The 20,228-nt window shown below is 40.2% G+C and overlaps 2 protein-coding genes across 12 annotated transcripts in view; one reads left to right on the forward strand and one right to left on the reverse strand.

The window, feature by feature from the left end:
• Positions 1–131: 131 nt before the first annotated feature.
• Positions 132–2,513, reverse strand: LOC147171257 (uncharacterized). Its single transcript, XM_086081285.1, has 10 exons — positions 2,402–2,513; positions 2,035–2,337; positions 1,921–1,962; positions 1,773–1,796; positions 1,565–1,678; positions 1,431–1,467; positions 1,310–1,350; positions 1,191–1,241; positions 990–1,102; positions 132–584 (listed from the first exon to the last, which is right to left on the reverse strand). The coding sequence occupies exons 1-10, from the start codon at positions 2,493–2,495 to the stop codon at positions 453–455; spliced, it is 951 nt and encodes a 316-aa protein (XP_085937411.1). The 5' UTR covers positions 2,496–2,513; the 3' UTR covers positions 132–452.
• Positions 2,514–4,659: 2,146 nt separating this feature from the next.
• The window catches only part of LOC147171258 (uncharacterized), a 64,448-nt gene continuing 48,879 nt past the window's right edge, over positions 4,660–20,228 (forward strand). For 10 of the 11 annotated variants that reach the window (XR_015095628.1, XM_086081275.1, XM_086081276.1 and 7 more), the window contains exons 1-15: positions 13,237–13,381; positions 13,464–13,598; positions 14,223–14,375; positions 14,628–14,829; positions 15,179–15,319; positions 15,394–15,579; positions 15,771–15,842; positions 15,912–16,038; positions 16,118–16,251; positions 16,924–17,121; positions 17,639–17,788; positions 18,502–18,681; positions 18,851–18,967; positions 19,279–19,428; positions 19,986–20,138. Coding sequence is in view for 10 of the 11 variants with exons in the window: in XM_086081275.1 (XP_085937401.1) it covers positions 13,485–13,598; positions 14,223–14,375; positions 14,628–14,829; positions 15,179–15,319; positions 15,394–15,579; positions 15,771–15,842; positions 15,912–16,038; positions 16,118–16,251; positions 16,924–17,121; positions 17,639–17,788; positions 18,502–18,681; positions 18,851–18,967; positions 19,279–19,428; positions 19,986–20,138 (2,077 nt within the window). In the remaining variant the exon portion in view is untranslated. Of the gene's footprint in view, positions 4,766–4,855; positions 5,090–5,208; positions 5,311–5,466; positions 5,659–5,810; positions 5,922–6,371; positions 6,565–7,742; positions 7,880–9,078; positions 9,304–9,442; positions 9,585–9,663; positions 9,788–11,147; positions 11,340–11,408; positions 11,547–12,278; positions 12,462–12,557; positions 12,753–12,974; positions 13,124–13,212; positions 13,382–13,463; positions 13,599–14,222; positions 14,376–14,627; positions 14,830–15,178; positions 15,320–15,393; positions 15,580–15,770; positions 15,843–15,911; positions 16,039–16,117; positions 16,252–16,923; positions 17,122–17,638; positions 17,789–18,501; positions 18,682–18,850; positions 18,968–19,278; positions 19,429–19,985; positions 20,139–20,228 lie in introns of those variants that run through there. The other variant, XM_086081284.1, reaches the window with a different exon arrangement.

A 20,228-nucleotide genomic window follows, 5' to 3' on the forward strand; every position in this document is an offset into this window, starting at 1 on the left:
TCGCCATATTTTTTCGTCATGACTTTTTTTTTTATTGTTACTTTTTTGTTTCTTTGTTTTGTTTTTATGACAACAAACATACAATTACAAAGAATATAGGCATTTGACAATTCAATATTGGAGGACAAGCACGCCAGACGAAACCACGAACAGACGCAGACGCAGAATTACCACATAGCCTACATGTATAGCCACATGACATTTATGCTAATAGCATGTTGACACTAATTACGTTGTAGTTATTAAAAAAGTTAATGTGCAAGTACAGATGCCTGAAAAATCTTCTCATGAATCAAACCATTTGTACTTTCCCATGAATCCCAAACAGATGCACACACACAGACTGTAATTATCTGTATCCATCCATCCATCAGCTAGAACAGAATACAGATAACTCATGTTTTATTTTCTCTCTTTTCTTGAAGATGACGGCTGCTGATGTTCTTCTGAAATCAGGCGTACGTGATGACTGCATACTCTGAGTTGGTGCTCAGTTTGCGGCTGACCTCTCTGGGCTGCGGGAGGTGAAGCCTGTCAGCCGAGCGCGAGGCCTGTATGTGACCCCTCGATTCACAGCCTCTCCACTGAAGCAGAGCAAGAGTGTGAGTATTAGAGTAAAATAGCACAAAAAAGAAACCAGCCTCTGCACAGTGAAGTAATTCACATTATTAGTAGTACTAACATTGGATTCATAGTTTTGTTAGCGTACAATACTGGTCAGGTTTATTAGGATTGTAGTTAGATTTCGTGTACTGAACTTAACATGGAACAAAATGGTATTTCTTATTTCATTTTTTTAAAAGGAAGAATCCCCCCCCCCCCCCCCCAGCCAGATTAAATGAAATTAAAAAGTGAGGCCAAACAAAAATAACTAATTATTAACTATAGCTCATTTAATAGTGATAGGCCTGGATACAAGGTGTTCATTAAATCTAAAAAAAACCCCATATATATATATATATTAGACAGAGTCTCGTGGCTTAGCTTACCTGTTGTGAGTCTTCTGTTGCCAAGTAGCTGACCTGGGTGAGTTCTGGTGTACTGACACCCCTGACTGAAATCATGATTTCGGCATATGGAACTTCACTTTGACTCTCATTGTCTGCATACAAAGAGTATATCATTTAGTAACAAGTTTATCCTCCGTCAAAAATATATTTGTGACGGTGCCGCTGCAGGGCAGGTTGCACCTTGTGAGGTAACCCTTAAAGTCAGTTGCTCATTTTGGGATGTCGATGAATCTGGGTAGAATGAAGGATTGGTAAATACTAGATTTTCATTTAGTGCATTAAGTTTTTCATATAGTTACCATTCATGGGTGAGAAAACAACTCGGGAATGTAGCGGTGAGCTGAAATTGGAGTAAACAAAAAATAAATACAAATCACAAAGTCCTGATTATTGATATATTCAAAAATATTAAAAGCTAACCCTGATCTGGACATATCACCATCATCGTCATCATTCACTGTAATGTGTCAGTCAAACATATGAATTTAAGATGAAATTGTGTTCAAATTTCAGATTCATTTGACAAATTTTGTAATTTTGCTTATCATACTTACCATTCCTGCTGCATCGATTGTGGTTCACACATAAAAAAACTACGAGCGCCGTCAACGCCATGGCCACAGCAAGGGAAAAGATAGCCAAAACGTGAATTTCTGTAAATTGCCATGCTTCCAAGGAGAAGAAAAAAATACTGTCACACTTCATTGTAATGAATATATTTGATAGTGTGTACTTAGAGAAAGTGCTACAGTGATGTCTCACCTCCGCTTGAATCCCTTGGCTTAACTGTAGTAGGCACCGTGAAGGAAAATTACAGTTTGTGGTGACAAAAGGAACGTGTAATGTAAATAAATGCATTTGGCGAATTACTCGGTATGTAAATTACATATTCCCCACTTTTACTACTTACTATTACTTGGAGCCGCTGTCCAGGTTTGGGCACTTGTCTGAGCTGGAAAAAAACAACAAAAAAATGAATTACATCTATATGTTACTTCAATTATATTATAGCACATTTTGGTACCTTTTACATGTAGAGATACAACATGCACTGTTTTTGTTTTAAGCTGCGGGTCATCTGTTGCTTGTGTGTAACAAGTGTAGTTATACTTGAGATCTTTAGTGGAAACAGTGGGCAGATGAAGTGTTATTCTGCAAGAGTCGCTGCTTAGGTTCCCGAGGCAAACAGAGTTATCGGACACTTTGCTCCAACAGCCCCGAACAAATCCATCAGAGCAGTTGTAATGGCATTTTAGTGTGAGAGATTGCCCCAATGTAACAGTTTTCAGCTCGAAGGACACCTTGGTGCCCATGCAGCAAACGGTGTCTGTAAAAAGAGAGAATTTTTGTTATATAACATCATTTGACACTTAAAATCCGATCATTGTTACCTTTGGTCCTTATTAGATAAAGCAGTGTTAAATAAAAAGGGATCAGCATTGTTCTTCGCATGTAATCCAGATGAGTGCTGCCTTTAAAATACATTCAATATGTTGCGCTCATTTTCAACCATTGTAGAAATATACTGGCAAGGCTTCACCCATCTAACCACAGGAAGTGGTGTACGCAAGACAATCTTTGCAGCTGTTGCGTTGCAATGGAAAGTTCAGTTGAGACTGTTGAGATGACAAGCTCGTCATCAAAGATGATATGCTAACAATAAACCCACTCATTGATATTTAAAGACACTAGAAAACTGTAGTCAAGTAAAAAAAATAGAACAAGCTTGCGATAAATGATGCAATAGATGGAGATGTGGTTTACAGTACATGTCTGCAGAACCACTGATGCTCATCCAAACAACAGGATGTGTCTGATGTTAATCTACGAATCATAAATACGAACCGGCTACATCAGTCAGCAGTCTTTCTTAACTGTTTTTTCCCCATTTTTATTTTTTATTTCCCATGTTTTGTTCACCTCATTGTCACCACCAAATGAATAGTACAGGCCACATGAATAATTACAAACGCAGATAAGTTCTCTTTAGCACATACTCATGCATTATGAATATGGAGAATCCGGTTACACACCATCACTGAACACCATTATCAACTTTGGCGGTCCCTTGGGAATCGCTTTCCGTGTTCTCGGTTCACTTTCCGCGACTGAGTGCTTCTCTTTTTCATACATTAAACAGTCACGCAGACTCAGACTAAACACTTCTGAATGAACAGCCTATTTCAGTGTCTGTGTTGCCTAGATTAGAAATTTATTGACAATGCATCTGTTTTGGTTTTCAGATTTATTAATTTTTGTGCTGTGCATCCAAGCCGGACTGCCATCTGGTAAGAACAATGACTCTTAAAAGTGTTTTTGATATTACTTTAGCTATTTTAGCAAGTAGCATCTGAAATGTATTTGTGTCTAATAATTTGAAGCCAGTGCAGAGCCATCCCCTATCGAAATTGTTGAGTGTCCAGAGGGAACATACTTCTCCCACCAACACTGCCTAGAGTGCCCCTCGGGTCATTTGTAAGCCATCAACCAAATAAAAAGAAAAGATAAAAGTAATTTTGTAAATGGTAAAAGTATGGATGTTCCACAGTTGTCCTGGAAATGTATCTGCGGCTCAGAGATGTGCCTTGGGAACATTCAATCCATACACAGGGAAAAGCAGGATCAGTGACTGCAAGGTAAGCCAAAAATCTTAAAAGTCTAACCATCTTACATTTCATTGAGCGAGTTGCCTTTAGCCACAATGAATAAAAGGCATAAATTCAAATTGTTTTCATATGGTTTAACAACGTCTCAGTCCAAGTTCAACACATGCCAAAGATTCACAATGGGGTTAAGGCCTTCCCAAGATTGTGTGATTTTTGTTTGTTTGTCATTTTTAGAACCCCAATAAACATAGAAGTTGAAAGAAAATAATGACGTAAACAATTGGCATTTGAATGGGGAATCTACACACAGGGAGCATTGGACTGACTTTTGCAATAAATGCACACATACAGTACTATTTACATTGTAGATTCTCACTGAAGGCATCAAAACTAAATGAACATGTGGAGTTATGTACGTAAGAAAAAAGGTGAAATATGTGAAAACATGTTTTAGATTCTAGTTTCTTCAAAATAGCCACCCTTTGCATGTGACTACTCTTGAAGCTCACAGAGGGAATGCCAAGAGTGTGCAAAAAAAAATAAAAAATCAACAGAGCAAAGAGTGACTATTTTGAAGAAACTAGAATATAATACCTTTTTTTCCACGTGCCTAACCCTACATGTGTTCATTCATAGTTTTGATGCCTTCAGTGAGAGCCTACAATGTAAATAGTCACAGGCATATTCTCTTAGGCATAAAGATGTACTGAAGAATTACCAGTGGTGATTATGTCATCTATTATGAATGAGGTATTGCATTATGTCATGACTTCCTGTTGTGTGTTTCAGCCTTGTTTACCAGGTCTGATCACGTCTGAGGACCGAGTGGACTGCAGGCTCTGCCCAGCAGGTTTCTCCTGCTTTCCAGCCAATGGAAGCATCTCGTTATGTCCTCCTGGGGAACATTCTCCCGAAGGGATTCTCCAATGTCTAACATGTCCTATAGACTCCTTTTGCACATTTGGAGTTGCACACAAGGCAAGAGATGTTTATTGTGTCTTGTTAAATGTATTATTCACCTGCAGTACTTTCATGTTCAACAGTGTGGGCCTGGAAAAGAGCCAAACATCCATCACACTGAGTGTAATGACTGTCCCCCAGGCTTTTACTCCAGTATGTGGACTATACACTGCCTTCAATGTCCTACAGGTTTGGAAAAAATAACCATATATATATAACCAATACATATGAGTACATGTGATCTATAATATCTAAAGGGCCCCTCCGACTTCCATATAGGAAGTTACTGTCCATCCAGTGGGATGTTCCAGCCGCTCACTTGTCCACCTGGCTCAACATCCCCACTGGGCCAGACCTCATGTCATAGATGTAATGATACCTCCTCAATGTGCGGGGGAGCCACGCCCCCCCTCTGGAGGCAATCGGACCAAAGGGCAAGTCAACCCACTGCATGTAGACCAGGCACATACAAACACCCACAAGAGGATTCAGTCTGTATTGTGTGTCCAGGAGGTTAGTGTCCATTGCTGCTGTAACACTATATTGTAATATCCATTCCTCCTAGAAGGGAGGTAATAATATCCATGTTTGTAACATATAGAAAGTATGCTTTTTTTTTTTTTTCAACATAGGTCATTACTGTGAAGGAGGTGTAGCTATGCCTTGTCCCGCAGGTAGCTATGGTCCCAAAGAAGGTCTCCGGAAGGTGACAGACTGCACAATCTGTCCTGCAGGTAGCAGACTGATTAGAGTGTTGATTAATTATTAAAGTAATCATTACCTCAGCCAAGTGCATTTATGTCAAGTGGGAAGTCAAGTACAAACATTTTCTTTACACTGCAGTATATGTTAAAAGTGTTCTTTTCTTATCCACAAATACTTGTCTCTAGGGTTTTACTGTCTGGAAGGGACTTCAGCTCGACCCACCCCTCAGTTCTTGTGCCCACCGGGTTTCTACTGTGAGGGAGGCGCCGCCACCCCTCACGGGTCACCTTGCCCTGCTGGAACAGCAGGAGAACAATTGGGTCAGACAAGTAGGGCAGCTTGCAAAAGATGCAGCGAAGGACGATTCTGCCCAACAGGCAAGTTTGAAGTAATGGCCGACCTCATTTGCAGGAGAAATACACACAAACAAAACAGCGGTGTAATTAAAATCTACCCCTGTGCAAGAGGAAAAGACTAACTGCTCTGGCTTAAAAAGCTCAAGTTGGGTACTGTGTGTTTGTATTGACAGGCTCCTCCGCTCCTGGTTTGCTTTGCGCTCGTGGAAGGTTCTGCCCTGCCGGCACACTGGAGGAAGTCTCGTGTCCCCGAGGCACCTTCACCCCTCATCAAGGGGCAATAAGTTGGTTTATATGTCATCATCTAACATGGATAGATAATTAAACACCCTTTTCATAGTCACAGACATGAATTCTTTAAACAGGAAGCTCATGTTTGCCCTTTTAGAATGTGTTTCATGAGATGTCAGTACTGTTACATAAAAGAGAACCTACATAGGACAGTCCATATATTTATGATGATTCATGATGTGAATATTAATCGTAACAGATGGATGGTTATCGTATACAGAAATAAATGCTGGATGATATTCCAGGAATTGTATGGAAAAAATAAGAGTAAAGAAAATAATATAATGAAAAAACATCAAGTTAGTGAAACTATGTAAACTGTTCTAATGTAAATAACAAACAACTTGCATAATGGATCATTCTCAACTGCCTTATTCCTGCCATTAATAGTTCTACTCACAACATTCCCGTGTCTATGCACTGTAAATGTGCTTTTCCTCCAGGTTCGAAGGACTGTCTCAAATGCCCAGCCGGTTTCTATTGCCCAGAGGGGACAAGTGACCCTGTGCCGTGTCTGCCGGGCTCCTTTAATCCCTTGGAGGGTCAGGCTGAGTTGGCTGACTGCAGAGAGTGCCACGCGGGCAAGGCCTGCACTCGGGTTGCTCTGACGGCTCCAGATGTGGACTGCATGCAAGGGTGAAGAGATTACGCACATAGAATTAAAATTTTGACTATATATTTCGGAAGCCATTCACACTCACTCAATAGGCACTACTTAAAGTACATCTGCACAGTTTGAAGAGACATTTATTCATTTACAAAGATAATAATGCTCACTCAACTAAATATTGTAGATTCTCAGCATTGTCAGTACTCCTCTCAGTTAAGATGCATTGCACAATCCACCGTAGGGCGGTCTGATTTTGAAAAACACTCTAATTGCGAACCCTCACACACCCTCAATATTGTGATTGTGATGTAATATGCAATTATTTTTTCCAGATCATCTACTCATCTATATATTGCAAACAATATCCGATTTATTATAGACAAATGTTTTGGTCTTATAGGTTAGGCATACACTAAAATAAAGGCAAATGAATCATTAATTAATATGAAAGACAGTTCTACTTAAGTTAGAGTTGTTACTTATTAAAACACTTCGACTTGCAGCCTTTGAAGCGTACTATGACAACATCATAAAATGCTATCAAACCAAAGTGTACCAAAACTACAACAATCATGCAAATACATCTGTGGCTTTATCACTTCAACTTTTCATGTTTCATGAAACAAAGATATGTAAACATGTGGACTGAACTTATGTAAATGCTATATAAATCTAATTTCAAAACATTCATATATTGATAAAAAGAAATCCTACTGACTGAAATGAAGCGTTTGAAGCGATGATGGTTGGATTTGTTCAGCCTTACTCCAAAGCAAACTGAAAACTACAACCCTAGTAATTAACAATATTTTTTGTATCCCATCTGTGGGATACATGTACACCATACCTTCTCTTATGAAAGCAAAATAATAATAATAAAAAAATTATTACATACCAAAAATCTTATAGTTTCTCACTTGCCCCTTGTGTATATCTAAACAATTTATTAAGCTTTAGTAGATGAAGAAAAAAGCTAAGTATTTATTGCAAGGCTGCAGGCATGGAAACTATGTTACCTTTTGATTGGAATCTGTGGGATGTCTTACCTAAAGCAAATGGACATACCCCTTGAACAATATATTGGAAATTGTCTAGTAGGTTACGCATAAATTGAGCATTATTGTCTTTAACTCATGAAATGTCCATTATTTTTATATTTGTTTCAATGTCTCTGATTTCTGTTTGTTTTCTTTAATCGCAATAGGTTTGTATGTCCTCCTGGTTCATCTAAACCCAATACCCCAACCAATGCGTGTCCTCCAGGGACACTGAGCAACCGCACGGATCTCACGGATCGTTCCCAATGTCAGCAATGTCCAGCCCGATACGCTTGTCTACGAGGTTCATTGCCTCTAGTTATTGAAGTAAAAAAAATAGTGGCAAGCATGTTAATCTCAGGGATGTGATTTTTCCGCTAATTCGCGGAATTCCGCTTTTTTTATCTCCAAAAATAAAATTTTACAATTTTTTAAGTGGTAAAAAATCCGATTTCGTCTCTCTACAGCATTCCATTTTAGTGTTTCCGTAACTGAAATGAAACGGATCTTGCGATTGGCTGAAGTCTCCGTGTTGACCAATAAACGCGCTTGTTATAAAGGCATAGGAGTATGCCATTGTTCATTTCTCACACGTTTTTGCCGGGTGTTTAAAGAAAGATGTCCGTGATCGAACGCAAAGATGCTCCGCGAGTTAAGGAAATTGACAAGATCGTATAAAACAAGTTTCGATGGGACTGGTTAGAGAAGGATATATCTACAAATGTTGGAAAGAAGACTGTGACGAATTTGTTCAGTGACTTTATTCGGAAGACCAATCGTGCCGGGAAAGCGCTTTGCATTTGGTGCCATGATACCATTGACTATGGTGGGAGAGGTTTCAAAGCTCTTGGAAGTCACGCAAAGAGCAAAAAACACGTGAAAGAACTCCAGTCAAGAACAACAAATTATTCCATCGCTGGAAGTTTCGGTGCCCAAACAAAAACTCCAAAACTTTACGGCCTCCATCCCTTATTGACATCACAATCGGAAGCGGTAATAGAGAGACGTGATCCACCCCAACAACCTGTACCAGTTGCTGACAGAGTCGTGAATTTTGAGGTCGGTGGTAAACGTTTCAAATTAATCGAAATCAAATTTTCGAAAATATTATAACGTAATAAAAATGGCCATAAATATTTAACATGGTTAATCATTGACACAAACTCAAATGAATGCTGCATGTTTGCACTTTTCAGGTTTCAATATGTTGACTGTCTTGATGTATGCAGTTACAGAGATGATCTTAGTCAATCATGCATTCGACGAATGCATGATTGTGTTTTTACCCCCCACCAGGGCACTGCCCTGGACCTAGCTGGGTGCCCGCGGCCCCCAGGCCCCCGGCTAAATTTTCAGATAATTTCACTTTGGTCAAATCACATCCCTGTAATCTGGTTACATGTGGCTTCCTTTTATTTTTTACAATGACCAATATTATACTTGTATTACACATATTTCTGACATAGACGTTCTCAAAATTAAATTCTTCACATTTGTTCTTAGGAACAGGTGGTATCCACAGACCACCTCTCTCCTGCTCCGTCGGCCATTATTGTCCACCTGGCACCAAGTTCCCCACCCAGTACAAATGTCCCGTTGGCACTTGGAGTGGTCAGAGTGGATTAGAAGCCGAGAGCGAGTGCCAGCCGTGCCCGCAGGGCTGGTACTGTTTGGTGGGATCAGGATCGCCGTGGGGCCGATGCAGCTCTGGGCACTATTGTCCTGAAGGTACACAGTAGTGGAAGTCATTGTTATATTATGTCGAGGCTGTGAAAATGTTAGAAATGAATCATGTAAAATAGGAACTCTTTCAAGGAAGTAAATCCATGAGTCACTTATGTAAACTCTGTTGATGCTGCATCCTCAGGGACCGCATATGGCGCCCAGTTTCCTTGCCCTGCAGGCACATACAGCATCTACATGGGCAACAGGCAGAAAGAAGATTGCCTGCTTTGCCCTGAAGGCTCATTCTGTCTTGAAGGCACCTCAAAACCTGCCCCCTGCCCCTTGTAAGCATCGACTCTATATTAAATAACCGAGAGATTTGTGCAAGTTTAGTATTTACACTCCCATCCCGCCTTCTTCCAGCTCAACATTTCGCCGTGTGAAAGGAGGTCAGACACTAGAGGACTGCTCCACTTGCCCCGCCGGTTATTTCTGCTCCCACTCAGCCACTGTTAACCCCAAAGTGTGCGGCGCCGGCAGCTACTCTGTAAGGCCCATCGCCCACCATCTATTGTGACTGGTCAACTGATCAGTAAGAACCAGATCATGTTTGTAGTCTCATCCCGACGGTGCTATTTATTTATTTTTTTACATTTTCAGCCTCCACAGTGTCCCATATTAGTCACCTCCTATCTGTAGAAGAGAGGAGCAAGTTTTATTATGCATTCCAACCTCGATGATGCATTCTGTGACGCTGGTTTACTTCCAAGTTCTAATTTTAAAACTAAGTTTCCGATAAGAAGTAATATAAAGTAAGTTCAAACTCTTACCATCGTTAAATATTTATTAACTGTGCAGGGAGTTTTTTTTTATAACACTAAAGCACTCTATTATTATTATTATTATTATTATTATTATTATTATTATTATTATTATTATTATTATTATTGAAATTGTGCAAATACTGAGTAGGAATTGTGGAAATATAGTGTGAAAGAGATTCCGATTTTTGGGGTGCACATGTACTGTATCTGATTTATTTTTTCATGTAATCTGAACAGTTAAATTGAATAAGTATCCGATGTGACTGCGGTCTCGATGCTCAGGTCATGCCCATCTGACCTTTATGCCATAAACATAAACAACAAAGATTCACATTTGAGAGCAGAGATTTTGAAGCCTATTTATTTTGTATCGTTACCTTCTTAACATATTGGATGAAGCCATATTTTGATTAAAATAAATAGATACACTTTTTTTGTGTGTGCCTTAAACAGCTCCTTAGCATGCTGGCTACTTCTGCTAAAATAAGTTAAATAGATTATAAATAATATTAATTCTACTGCTGAAATGAAATTCTTAATACATATAATATAACCGGTTTAGTTTTGTTGTGTTTTCTGAATAAAAAATGACATAGGCCATTATTTTAAAATGGTGAGGATATAATCATATATTCATCCATCCATTTTCTGAAACGCTTAAATCATGGAAATTTTTCAGAATTGTTGACAACACTCTCCTTTATTGCGTGTTAAATTCAGATTAAAAAAAAAAAGATTTATTTTTACATAACAAGCATTTTAATTGTTTTGCACTGTAGTACATGCAGTGAGCAGCCAAACCCTTTTCCATGTATAGCTTGAATGAGCTGTGTTTGGCCTTTGAGGCATATTTTGCCAGATTTTTTTGGTTGAACTCCAAATTATACAGTTTTGTTGTTTCCACTGCACTGAGTATTGTTTCTTCAACTTTCCATTTTCCTCTCCTCCCTTTGCCTCTTGAGTTTGCATCTTGTGGTGTTCCTCCCCAATACTGGTGGATATCTTTAACATCAACAACTTGCTGAATCTTCCTCCATAACCTTCTATGTGTGTGTGTGGGGGTGTGTGTGCGTGTGTGTGTAGGACGAAGGTGCTGCAGAATGTTCTCCATGCTTGCCAGGCCACTTCTGCAGCAACGAGACCACAAGTGAGGAAACCATGCGAAGTGTCATGGTGTGCCCTCCGGGCTTTCTCTGTTCTCAGGGCTTGGCACGAGACCCTCGACGGTCGGCCACCCTCTGTCCTCGTGGCTTCTACTGCCCCGGAGGGGGCATTGTGAGTTTCATAAATGGACATTCAGGCTTATTACTGCTGCTTGTGACATCTTGGCACGTTTCCTTGCAGGATCCCAACCCAATTCCCTGCCCTAATGGTACCTACAGTGAGCATCCTGGTTTAAGTGAGATCAGTGAGTGTGTCCCGTGTCCTGGGGGAAAGTACTGTTATTCTCAGCTGCCAGAGAAGCACCCCATTACCACACCTGTAAGATTGCAACGATCGTGCATGTTTCACTACTGGCCCCTTGAGTAAAAAATTGAAACATTTATAAACTAGGGGTGTCAGGCAATTAATTTTTTTATTGTAATTAATTGCATTACTTCAATAGTTAACTCGCAATTAATTACAAATTTGATCTGTTCTATATGTACAATAACATGTACAATGAAATATTTTTTTCCTACGTTTTCATACTCTTGTTAACATAAAAGTGGCAAAAATTGCATATTTTAGTCATTGATACAGTAATTCAATAATAATTCATAAAATTGAGTTAAAATTAAATAGATGTACTGTACAGTAAAAAAACGAGCGTGATATTGATTTTTCTTGAGGTAATTTTTTTTGCCACTAGATGGCAGAATTGCATTTGTAAGCTGTTGGTGACAGCTCACTGCATTTTTATTTTCATATTAAGAGCTATCTAATCTTTAACATGAAGTGACTTGTGAAATTCTGCAAATTTTTTAAATTGTAAAATACAATTTGACCCCAGTGCCCACAAATATATGCATTATTATAAAATTTAGCACTGCTAAATTTTGACGTGGACGTGTACAGTCCAGTACAGGCTTTCCAAGTAAGGGCCGGTCATTAATAGCGCGTTAAAGATTTTTGTGGCTGAACTTTAAATGAACTCAAAATTAACACACTAATAAGCTTATATACTTGTTCCACAGTATAATAACTTGACACAAACCTATTCCTATATTGCAGACCGGCCTTTGCCCTGATGGGCATTATTGCCCTACCGGGACTGGCTACCTGTATTCCAACCCCTGCCAAGCTGGGCAATACAGGAGCTCTGCATCTGGTCACAGTGGAGAGGTTTGTGTTCCATGCCCGTCTAGGCACTACTGTGACAGACCAGGAGTGCACACTCCTTCTATCTGCCCTCAGGTGGGAATACACACTATTTTATAGACTGATATAAGATTTCCAATAGTGCATGTAACTTGCCTTTTATTAGTGCCTACCTATCATTGCCTTTTATAGGGTTTTTACTGTCCTGAAGGATCCTCCTCCACCCAAACTTGTCCTGAGGGAAGTTATGGCTCACGCTCAGCTCTCAGTGATGAGTCTGAGTGTTCCCTTTGTGGTGCAGGTTGGCACTGCAGTGGTGTAGGCCTGGCAGAACCCTCTGGCATCTGCAAAGGTGGATTCTACTGCAGAGAGGGAGCCAAGTTTGCAGTATGTAACCACTGAGTTGTATGATTTTTTTTTATACAAGGGATTCATGTTAAATCCCAATGTGGGACTGGAACGTGCTGCCTGATGTTGTTACCATTTTCAGTAGTGGAAAGAGACTGTATACAGAAATAAAACAGTACTGTACTCTTCTACTTGGCTTTATTCATATCTACATGTTGTTCATGTTGTCCACTTGAGCATCTTTATTGTGTCTATATCTAGAGTCCAGTGGACGGAAAGACAGGTGGTTTGTGTCCTCCAGGAAGTTACTGTCCACCAGGTTCCTCCTCGCCTATTCAATGCCCCCCTGGCACCTTCAGCAACAGCTCTGGTCTGAGCAGACCTCAAGATTGCATCAGCTGTCCACCAGGGTAAACCCCCCCCCCCCCCAAAAAAAACAACTAAACACTTTCTTTAACACCGAGTGGCTCCCACGGTATTGTGCTTCTCTCCCTTGAAGGTTGTATTGTTTAGGTTCAAACAACACCTCACCTTCAGGCCCCTGCTCTCCTGGATATTACTGCACTGGCGGTTCAGCTTCTCCTATTCAGCATGAAGCAGAGCAGGGTCATTATACAGTAGAAGGAGCAGTCAGGCCAGAGCCTTGTCCTCTTGGAACTTTTCAGCCAGTATGAACAAAAACTGAAGTTGTGCGGATGCAGATGTAGTATAATTACCTACTTCAGGATTGTTTTCTCTTATCCTCCAAAGCATCAAGGTGCACAGTCGTGTATGCAGTGTCAAGGAGGTCGACTGTGCAACCAGACAGGCTTGTCCCAGCCACCGCTGTGCCCAAGAGGATACTACTGTCCTCCAGCGTCTTCTTTTCCCCGACCCTGCCCTACAGTCAGTTTCGTGCATAATTTGTACAGTATACACACCCCTGTTCAAATGCCAAGTTTTGTGATATTAAAAAAATAGCCCAATATAACTGTGAACTAGTTTAAGCTTAGTTTTATTGAACCATTACAAAATGTCCCAAATGTGGGAAAATGTGTTATATTGTTCAATAAAATGAAGGTTGAAATTTTTGGCCATATCTCCAAAAGTTATATTTGGTGCAAACACAAAACTGCTCGTACCCTAAGAACACCATACCTTCAGAACTGGAACTGGGTCTTCATACAAGGTGAAGAGAATTATGAACAGTTTAAAATAGCAGTTAGTGTTAGCACAAAACTTTTGGGCTTCTGCCTAAAAAGTGTCAGGAAAAGGTACTAATTGTGAACAAAGCCACATCCCAGTTTAAAAAGGGTGTGCACACTTCTGTAGTGACACTATTTCAGTCATTTACTTTTACTTCCCCTTCCTAAAACGTGAAAAAAGTGAAAATGTTTCAATTTATTTGCACAGGTCACAAAATTCTGGCATCTAAACACTGGTGTGTAGACGTTTTATGTCCATTATATGTATGCGACTGGGGCTAGTGGTAATAATTTTACATAAATGATATATAATGTTATAATTCAGGGGTGGTATTCCGATCAGCCCGGTGGTGAAGATGTGCAGCATTGTCGGCCATGTGAGGCAGGATGGTTTTGCAGTAAATCTGGCCTCTCTGACCCGGAGGGCCTCTGCGACCCTGGGCATTACTGCACCTCGGCAGCCTCCGCAGCCTCTCCAGTAAGACACAAATAAGATGACTCAAGCACTAGATACTCATCCTACATTATGTGATCAATTCTGAGTGGTATTCTATTATTTTTCAATGTTTGAATTACTGTTTTTATTTCAATTAATTATTTCATTTGAGTACGACTTTGAGGAGTTTCTATTTTAATTCCAAGAAACTTAAGCAAGGGCTTTATCAAACAATTAAAAATATGATGCAAATAATGAATTACAATTTGATGACTCTACAGTTTATTCCCTCAGGTTGCTGTGAACTCTGGGGGTGTGTGTCCTGCAGGCTATGTTTGCCCCAGAGGGACAAAACACCCTCAACAACACCCCTGTCCTGTTGGAACTTGGAGTAACACTGTGGGGGCCCAAAACTTGTCCTATTGCCTGCCCTGCCCCCCTGGACTTTACTGTAACTCAACTGGAATAAGACAACCTTCAGGGACATGTGACACAGGTGATGTATCCATTTCAGTGTATTTAAAGTATATATGTAAAAAATAAAATAAAAAATCATACAATACCTTATATTATTACATTTGTGCCCTTTTATTTGGATTATAAAGTTTGAAATTATAACTCATTAAAATTTCATTTTAATGGTAATGTAAAAGGTCACAGTAAAAAACAAAAAGCAGTTCAATTAAAAGCGCTTCCAAATAATTTCCTTTGATGGCCCTATAGAGCTAATTGATATTGACCTCTATATTATGCTTGGTTAAAGAGGTTAAATTGACCAATAAAGATTAAACACCATTGCTGATAAAAAAAACTAAATGTCTTCCACACTTTTTTTTTTTTTAAAGGGTTTTATTGTTCAGGAGGTGCAGTGTCTCCGAAGCCATTTGAAGGTTTGACAGGGGACATTTGTCCTATTGGACATTACTGTCTCATGGGTTCAGCCTCCCCTACACCATGCCCTGACGGGACCTACACAAACACAACAGGTACTGCAGAAGCCAGATCAAATGAGGTCAGTATGGAATAAAGATGTGTTTTTAAATACTTTTTCTATTTGAAGGTGCAGAAGCATGCCGAGATTGCCCCCCTGGGAGCTACTGTCTATCAGGGGAGGGTATTCAACCTTGCCCATTAGGTCACTATTGTCTTGCGGGGGGTGTTGAGGGCATCCTGCCCTGCCCTCCTGGCACATACAACCCTCAGCTGGGCTTCAGCCAAGTGGAGCAGTGCCTCATTTGTCCAGCAGGTGAGAGCATTGTCTCATGCTTGTTGTCATCACGTTGCGAAAACAACACTGAAAAGAAATCTCTCAATGCTTTTAAATATAGAGCAGTTCTACGTGTTGTATTTAATGTATGGTGAATGCTTATCTCTCTGATGATTTATTTTATTATGACTTTCTGTTTTTTTCTCTTTTTTCCCAATGCTTCTTAACAGGCGTCTACTGTGAGGACTGGGGTCTCTCTGAGCCCACTGGGCCCTGCCAGGCTGGTTATTACTGCATAGCAGGTAATTGAAATTTGTCAATATTACCCCATCATAGAGATGAGCTGGATACCAAATACAACCTTTTTAAAGGTGTAAACTTCCCAAATCCGGATGGAAACTACAGCATTGGAGTTGGAGGAGCATGTCCAAAGGGAAGGTACTGTCCTGAGGGGACCAGTCTCCCATTACCCTGTCCCGTTGGAACCTACTCAGACTGGTGAGGGAATAAGAATGTGACACATATCTTAGAAAGTAGACATTTTGCATTACCAATTTACTTTGTGTGTGCTATTTAGTCTTTATGTGACGGACATCACTGGCTGCAGCTCGTGTCCAGCAGGTCAATTCTGTGCCACCGAAGGTCTGAGCCGACCCTCGGGAAAATGTCAGACAGGATTTTACTGTTCAGGTGGAGACTCAGCAGCCACAGGTAGCATTACTAAGTTTTTGTGTCCTTTTCTTACAGGCATGTAAGAAATCATGGCAAAAAAAATGTTGTTCATATATTCAAGTATGCTATCCGGAAAAGTTTTTCTTTTTAGTTAAAAATGACTTCCTTTATCTAGTGTCCTGCACCGTGTTGTGGCCAAAGGTAGAATCCAGGTTGGCTTTCTGTGCCTCTCAATGTAAATAATAAATCATTGGTGCCGTGGACCACCAGCTGCATCGTAAGCTAAGATAGCTCGCTAGCTGGGGAAACACTCTCTCTTGGGCTGAAGAAATGACTATAATTTCATTTAAGTTGTAAATGTAGGTCGGTGTTTCTGATAGCGTTTAGCAGAGTATAGCCAGTAATTGTACACAAACAAGCCCATGGTAATAATAATGTTTACCTAGGTGTTAATATTTTATTCATATTCACAGCACTGTATTTACAAATTGAATATAGTGATGTAGTGCTAATTTGAATGTGGAGAGAAATACCCCAAATAGGCATTACAAAAACAGATGCCGACAAATGCAGGCAATGTGAATGTGTGAGGGTGTTTTGTTGACAGTGATACATGAATTAATCAGGCTTTATCACAAGATTCATCATAATAACGGCTTAACAGTCATGATCGCAGCAATTTGCCGCATCTAATTGCTTATCCCTCCCCAGGCTCAGAGGGAGGTCTTTGCCCACCCGCTCATTACTGCCTGGAAGGCAGTACAATCCCAGCATCCTGCCCAGCTGGATCCTACACAAACCTCACAGGACAGTCGGTGTGTTCACCCTGCCCTGCTGGCTACTACTGCCCTGGAAAGACGAGCGATTTCGGCAAGTTTCCCTGCCCGCCAGGGTTCTATTGTCCAGATGGTAAGCTCACATAAAAACACCTGTTGACCTCTTTGTGTGGACACTTCATTAGGTACACCATGTCATAAATTTCACTCAAAAACAACACTTATACAAAATGAATCATTTTAATTTAAAATATGCATCTTTTCGCCGAATAACGCTGCATACTCAGTACTGTACTGTACTTCTGTTTACCCTTTATTGTGTATTATTTGGTTTTATGAGATGCTTTTACATTTTGTTTCATACAATTATGCATGTTTGGCTCTGATAAAGGAAGAACCAACTTAATCTTGGTGTAAATCCAGATGAAGATGTGAGGCATGAAGTAGCAAAACTGACATTTTCAACAATGACCTTAATTCCTTCGTCAAGAATGCTTAAACCTTATGACAAAAAGTAGGTCTGTAGTCACATTTTTAAAGGTAGAATTTTTGACTCTCATATTAGATACTCCTTACATTATGAATTTGTGCTAACTGCTGGGAAAATACCGCAGTTGAGCAGTCCTAAATGTGTTGTATGCACACTGTAGGTACAAGGCATGCCACTCAGTATCCATGCCCTCGTGGCTACTACAACCCCGAGCGCATGACCCAGAGTCTGGACAGCTGCTTGCCTTGCCTCCCTGGACACTACTGTGAGAAGGAGAGGCTGACTAATGTGTCTGGAAAATGCAAAGCTGGTCAGTAATGAGTATTCTTTTTTTTCGGTCTTTGAGCTAAAAAAAAAAAAAAGAAAGAAAAAAAGTCATTTATCATTGTCAGTGCACACAGTCTTCTATTTCTAGGGTCCAGTAGTAGTAGTTTGGCAGATTAAGCAGTACTGCACAAAGAGCCTTTTTATTCAAGACTGTTATGTCAGGTCAAGGCAATTTTATTTGTATAGCACCAATTTACGACAAAGGTTATTCTCAAAGCACTTTGTAGGACCACACTCCTCACACACTGAGACCAACTAAACCAATCACTGAGGAACGGAGGCAAGGAGAAATACACTCTGAACAGACCCAAGATTCAGTGTGGGGTTGGTGGTTTGCCATGACTGTGTACTAAACATAATATAAAAGTCAATTAACCAGCCTGAAAGTCAGCTAGCTTAATGCTAACGCATAATGGTAAACGCTATACACAGATACAGACCATCTGTGTTTTCGTCATCGAGGCCATTTTGATATCATCCACTTCTTCAAAACTGGTCTCCTATATCATAAGTGTAAATTTAAGACTTTTCAAAACAGGTCTCTAATCAGTCAGTTATTTATTGCATCAGCAACATGCTACAAGTTACAAACTTGCGTCATCTGCCTCCAACCATGTTCTGTCATCTTCTTTTGTATTATTTTTCTGTCTCATATCTTTAACTGTCACACTCTTCACATGCATTTGTTCCTCTCAGGTTGGTTTTGCGTCTCAGCAGCGTGGAACTCGCAGCCATTTGACCTGGATAATTATACAAATGCCAACTGTCTGTGCCCCGCCACTGCCACAGGGGGTCGCTGCCAACCGGGCTTTTACTGCCCCGCAGGCAGCTCGGAGCCCCTTCCTTGTCTCCCTGGAGTCTTCTGTAACATTTCAGGTAATTATAATGTGATAAGCCAAGTCACTCAATTATTTACAATCAATGTATAGTAATGCATCTGAAAAGTGTTTCCCTCCAGTTTGATAAAAATATTGAATTCTTTAGAATGTGTAACAAGTGAAGTATCCTCTATATGATATGCAAATCTACTGTGGTTGATCAACAGGTTTGGCTTCGCCAATGGGTCCCTGTTCTCCAGGTTATTATTGTGAAGGAGGAGCCATTGAAGCCAAGCCAACAGATGGTGAAACAGGCAGCATCTGTCCGAGTGGGACATACTGTGGTAAACCCCGCTTTACTGCCTTGGAACAGAAGTTTGCTAATTGCCAATAAACATTTTAAGTGAGCTTATCAAAGGGTATTTAGTAAAAAAATATATATATATAATGTAAGGGAAGGAGACCGCAAATAGGCAGCGCTGTGCAATTTTCTTCTTCTCAAACAAAAAGCTCATTACATTTTAACATGAATATGATCTGAATTAAATATGGATATTTTATTTTTCACTTGTTTCTTTGTCATGATAAAGCAGTATTAGGTCACATAACTCGCTGAATGAACAAATCAATTCTCCTAAAATTTGCCACCCAACAGTAGAAGGCTCCGAAGAACCACAGTTATGTCCCGCTGGTACATTTTCTCCAGTGCCCGGTCTGACCAGCAGGGCCGACTGTCAAGCTTGTACAGCAGGGTTCTATTGCAGTCAACCGGGCCTTAGTACACCAAGTGGGCCCTGTGATCAAGGTCTGTGTGATGACAGTATGACAATTCAGTGAAGCCTCCAAAGTCGAACGCCCCAATAGTGGTACAATTTGGAATTATGAAATTGGTAATTTTTTTTTTTAATCATTCCTCCCAAAAATAGCCATTATAATTGTGTGGTTTCAGCTAACTAACACACTAAAAGTGTGCTTTGCTTTTTATATGTTATGTTTTGTGATGGCAAAAAAAAATTATGTGGTGTTATTCATCAATCAGTCCATCCATTCGTCCATCTATGATGTATAAAAATGATGTACAGATATTCCCACTAGATGGCAATATTACTCTGAAAACATCTTCCCATACCTTCTCTGTTGGTCTGCCATGTGTTTTCTTGGCGTGAGTATTTTGAATTTACTTAGTGGTAATTTGTATGGCAGTTAGGAATGTCCATCCATCCGGAAGCTGGAGCCTATCCCAGCTGACTGTGGGAGAAAGGCACAATTGCTTTCGACATTGGAGGGTTTATCAATATTCTAATTGGTCTTTTCTAATTTTGTAAGGAACCACTCCCTTGTAATAAGTTGCTCGCTTCCCAGGTTATTGGTGCCCCCCTGGTCAAATTGTTGCAAAAGCTCTGCCATGTCCACCTGGGCATTTTTGCCTAAAGGGTAGTGCATCTCCAGAGCCTTGCCCATCGGGAACTTACCAGGACAGAGAGAGGCAAGCTATCTGCAGTACATGTGAGGCAGGTGGGTGCCCCCTTTTGACTCTCTCAGATAACACAATGCAGCTGTTTAAATCAACAGAATACTTGAGCAAGCGTCTCTGACAATGTTTTA

This window comes from Leptonotus elevatus, chromosome 7 (assembly GCF_054856555.1).
Source record: "Leptonotus elevatus isolate MCC_2025b chromosome 7, RoL_Lele_1.0, whole genome shotgun sequence".
NCBI lineage: Eukaryota > Metazoa > Chordata > Actinopteri > Syngnathiformes > Syngnathidae > Leptonotus > Leptonotus elevatus.

What these genes read in the sequence shown, in the direction of transcription:
- LOC147171257 (XM_086081285.1), bottom strand. Translation starts at nt 2,495, where the DNA reads ATGTATTTTAAAGGCAGCACTCATCTGGATTACATGCGAAGAACAATG. An exon ending in TTATCTAATAAGGACCAAAG is followed by an intron (nt 2,338 to 2,401) that starts GTAACAATGATC and finishes CTCTTTTTACAG; the next exon opens with ACACCGTTTGCTGCATGGGC. An exon ending in GCCAAGGGATTCAAGCGGAG is followed by an intron (nt 1,679 to 1,772) that starts GTGAGACATCAC and finishes TCTCCTTGGAAG; the next exon opens with CATGGCAATTTACAGAAATT.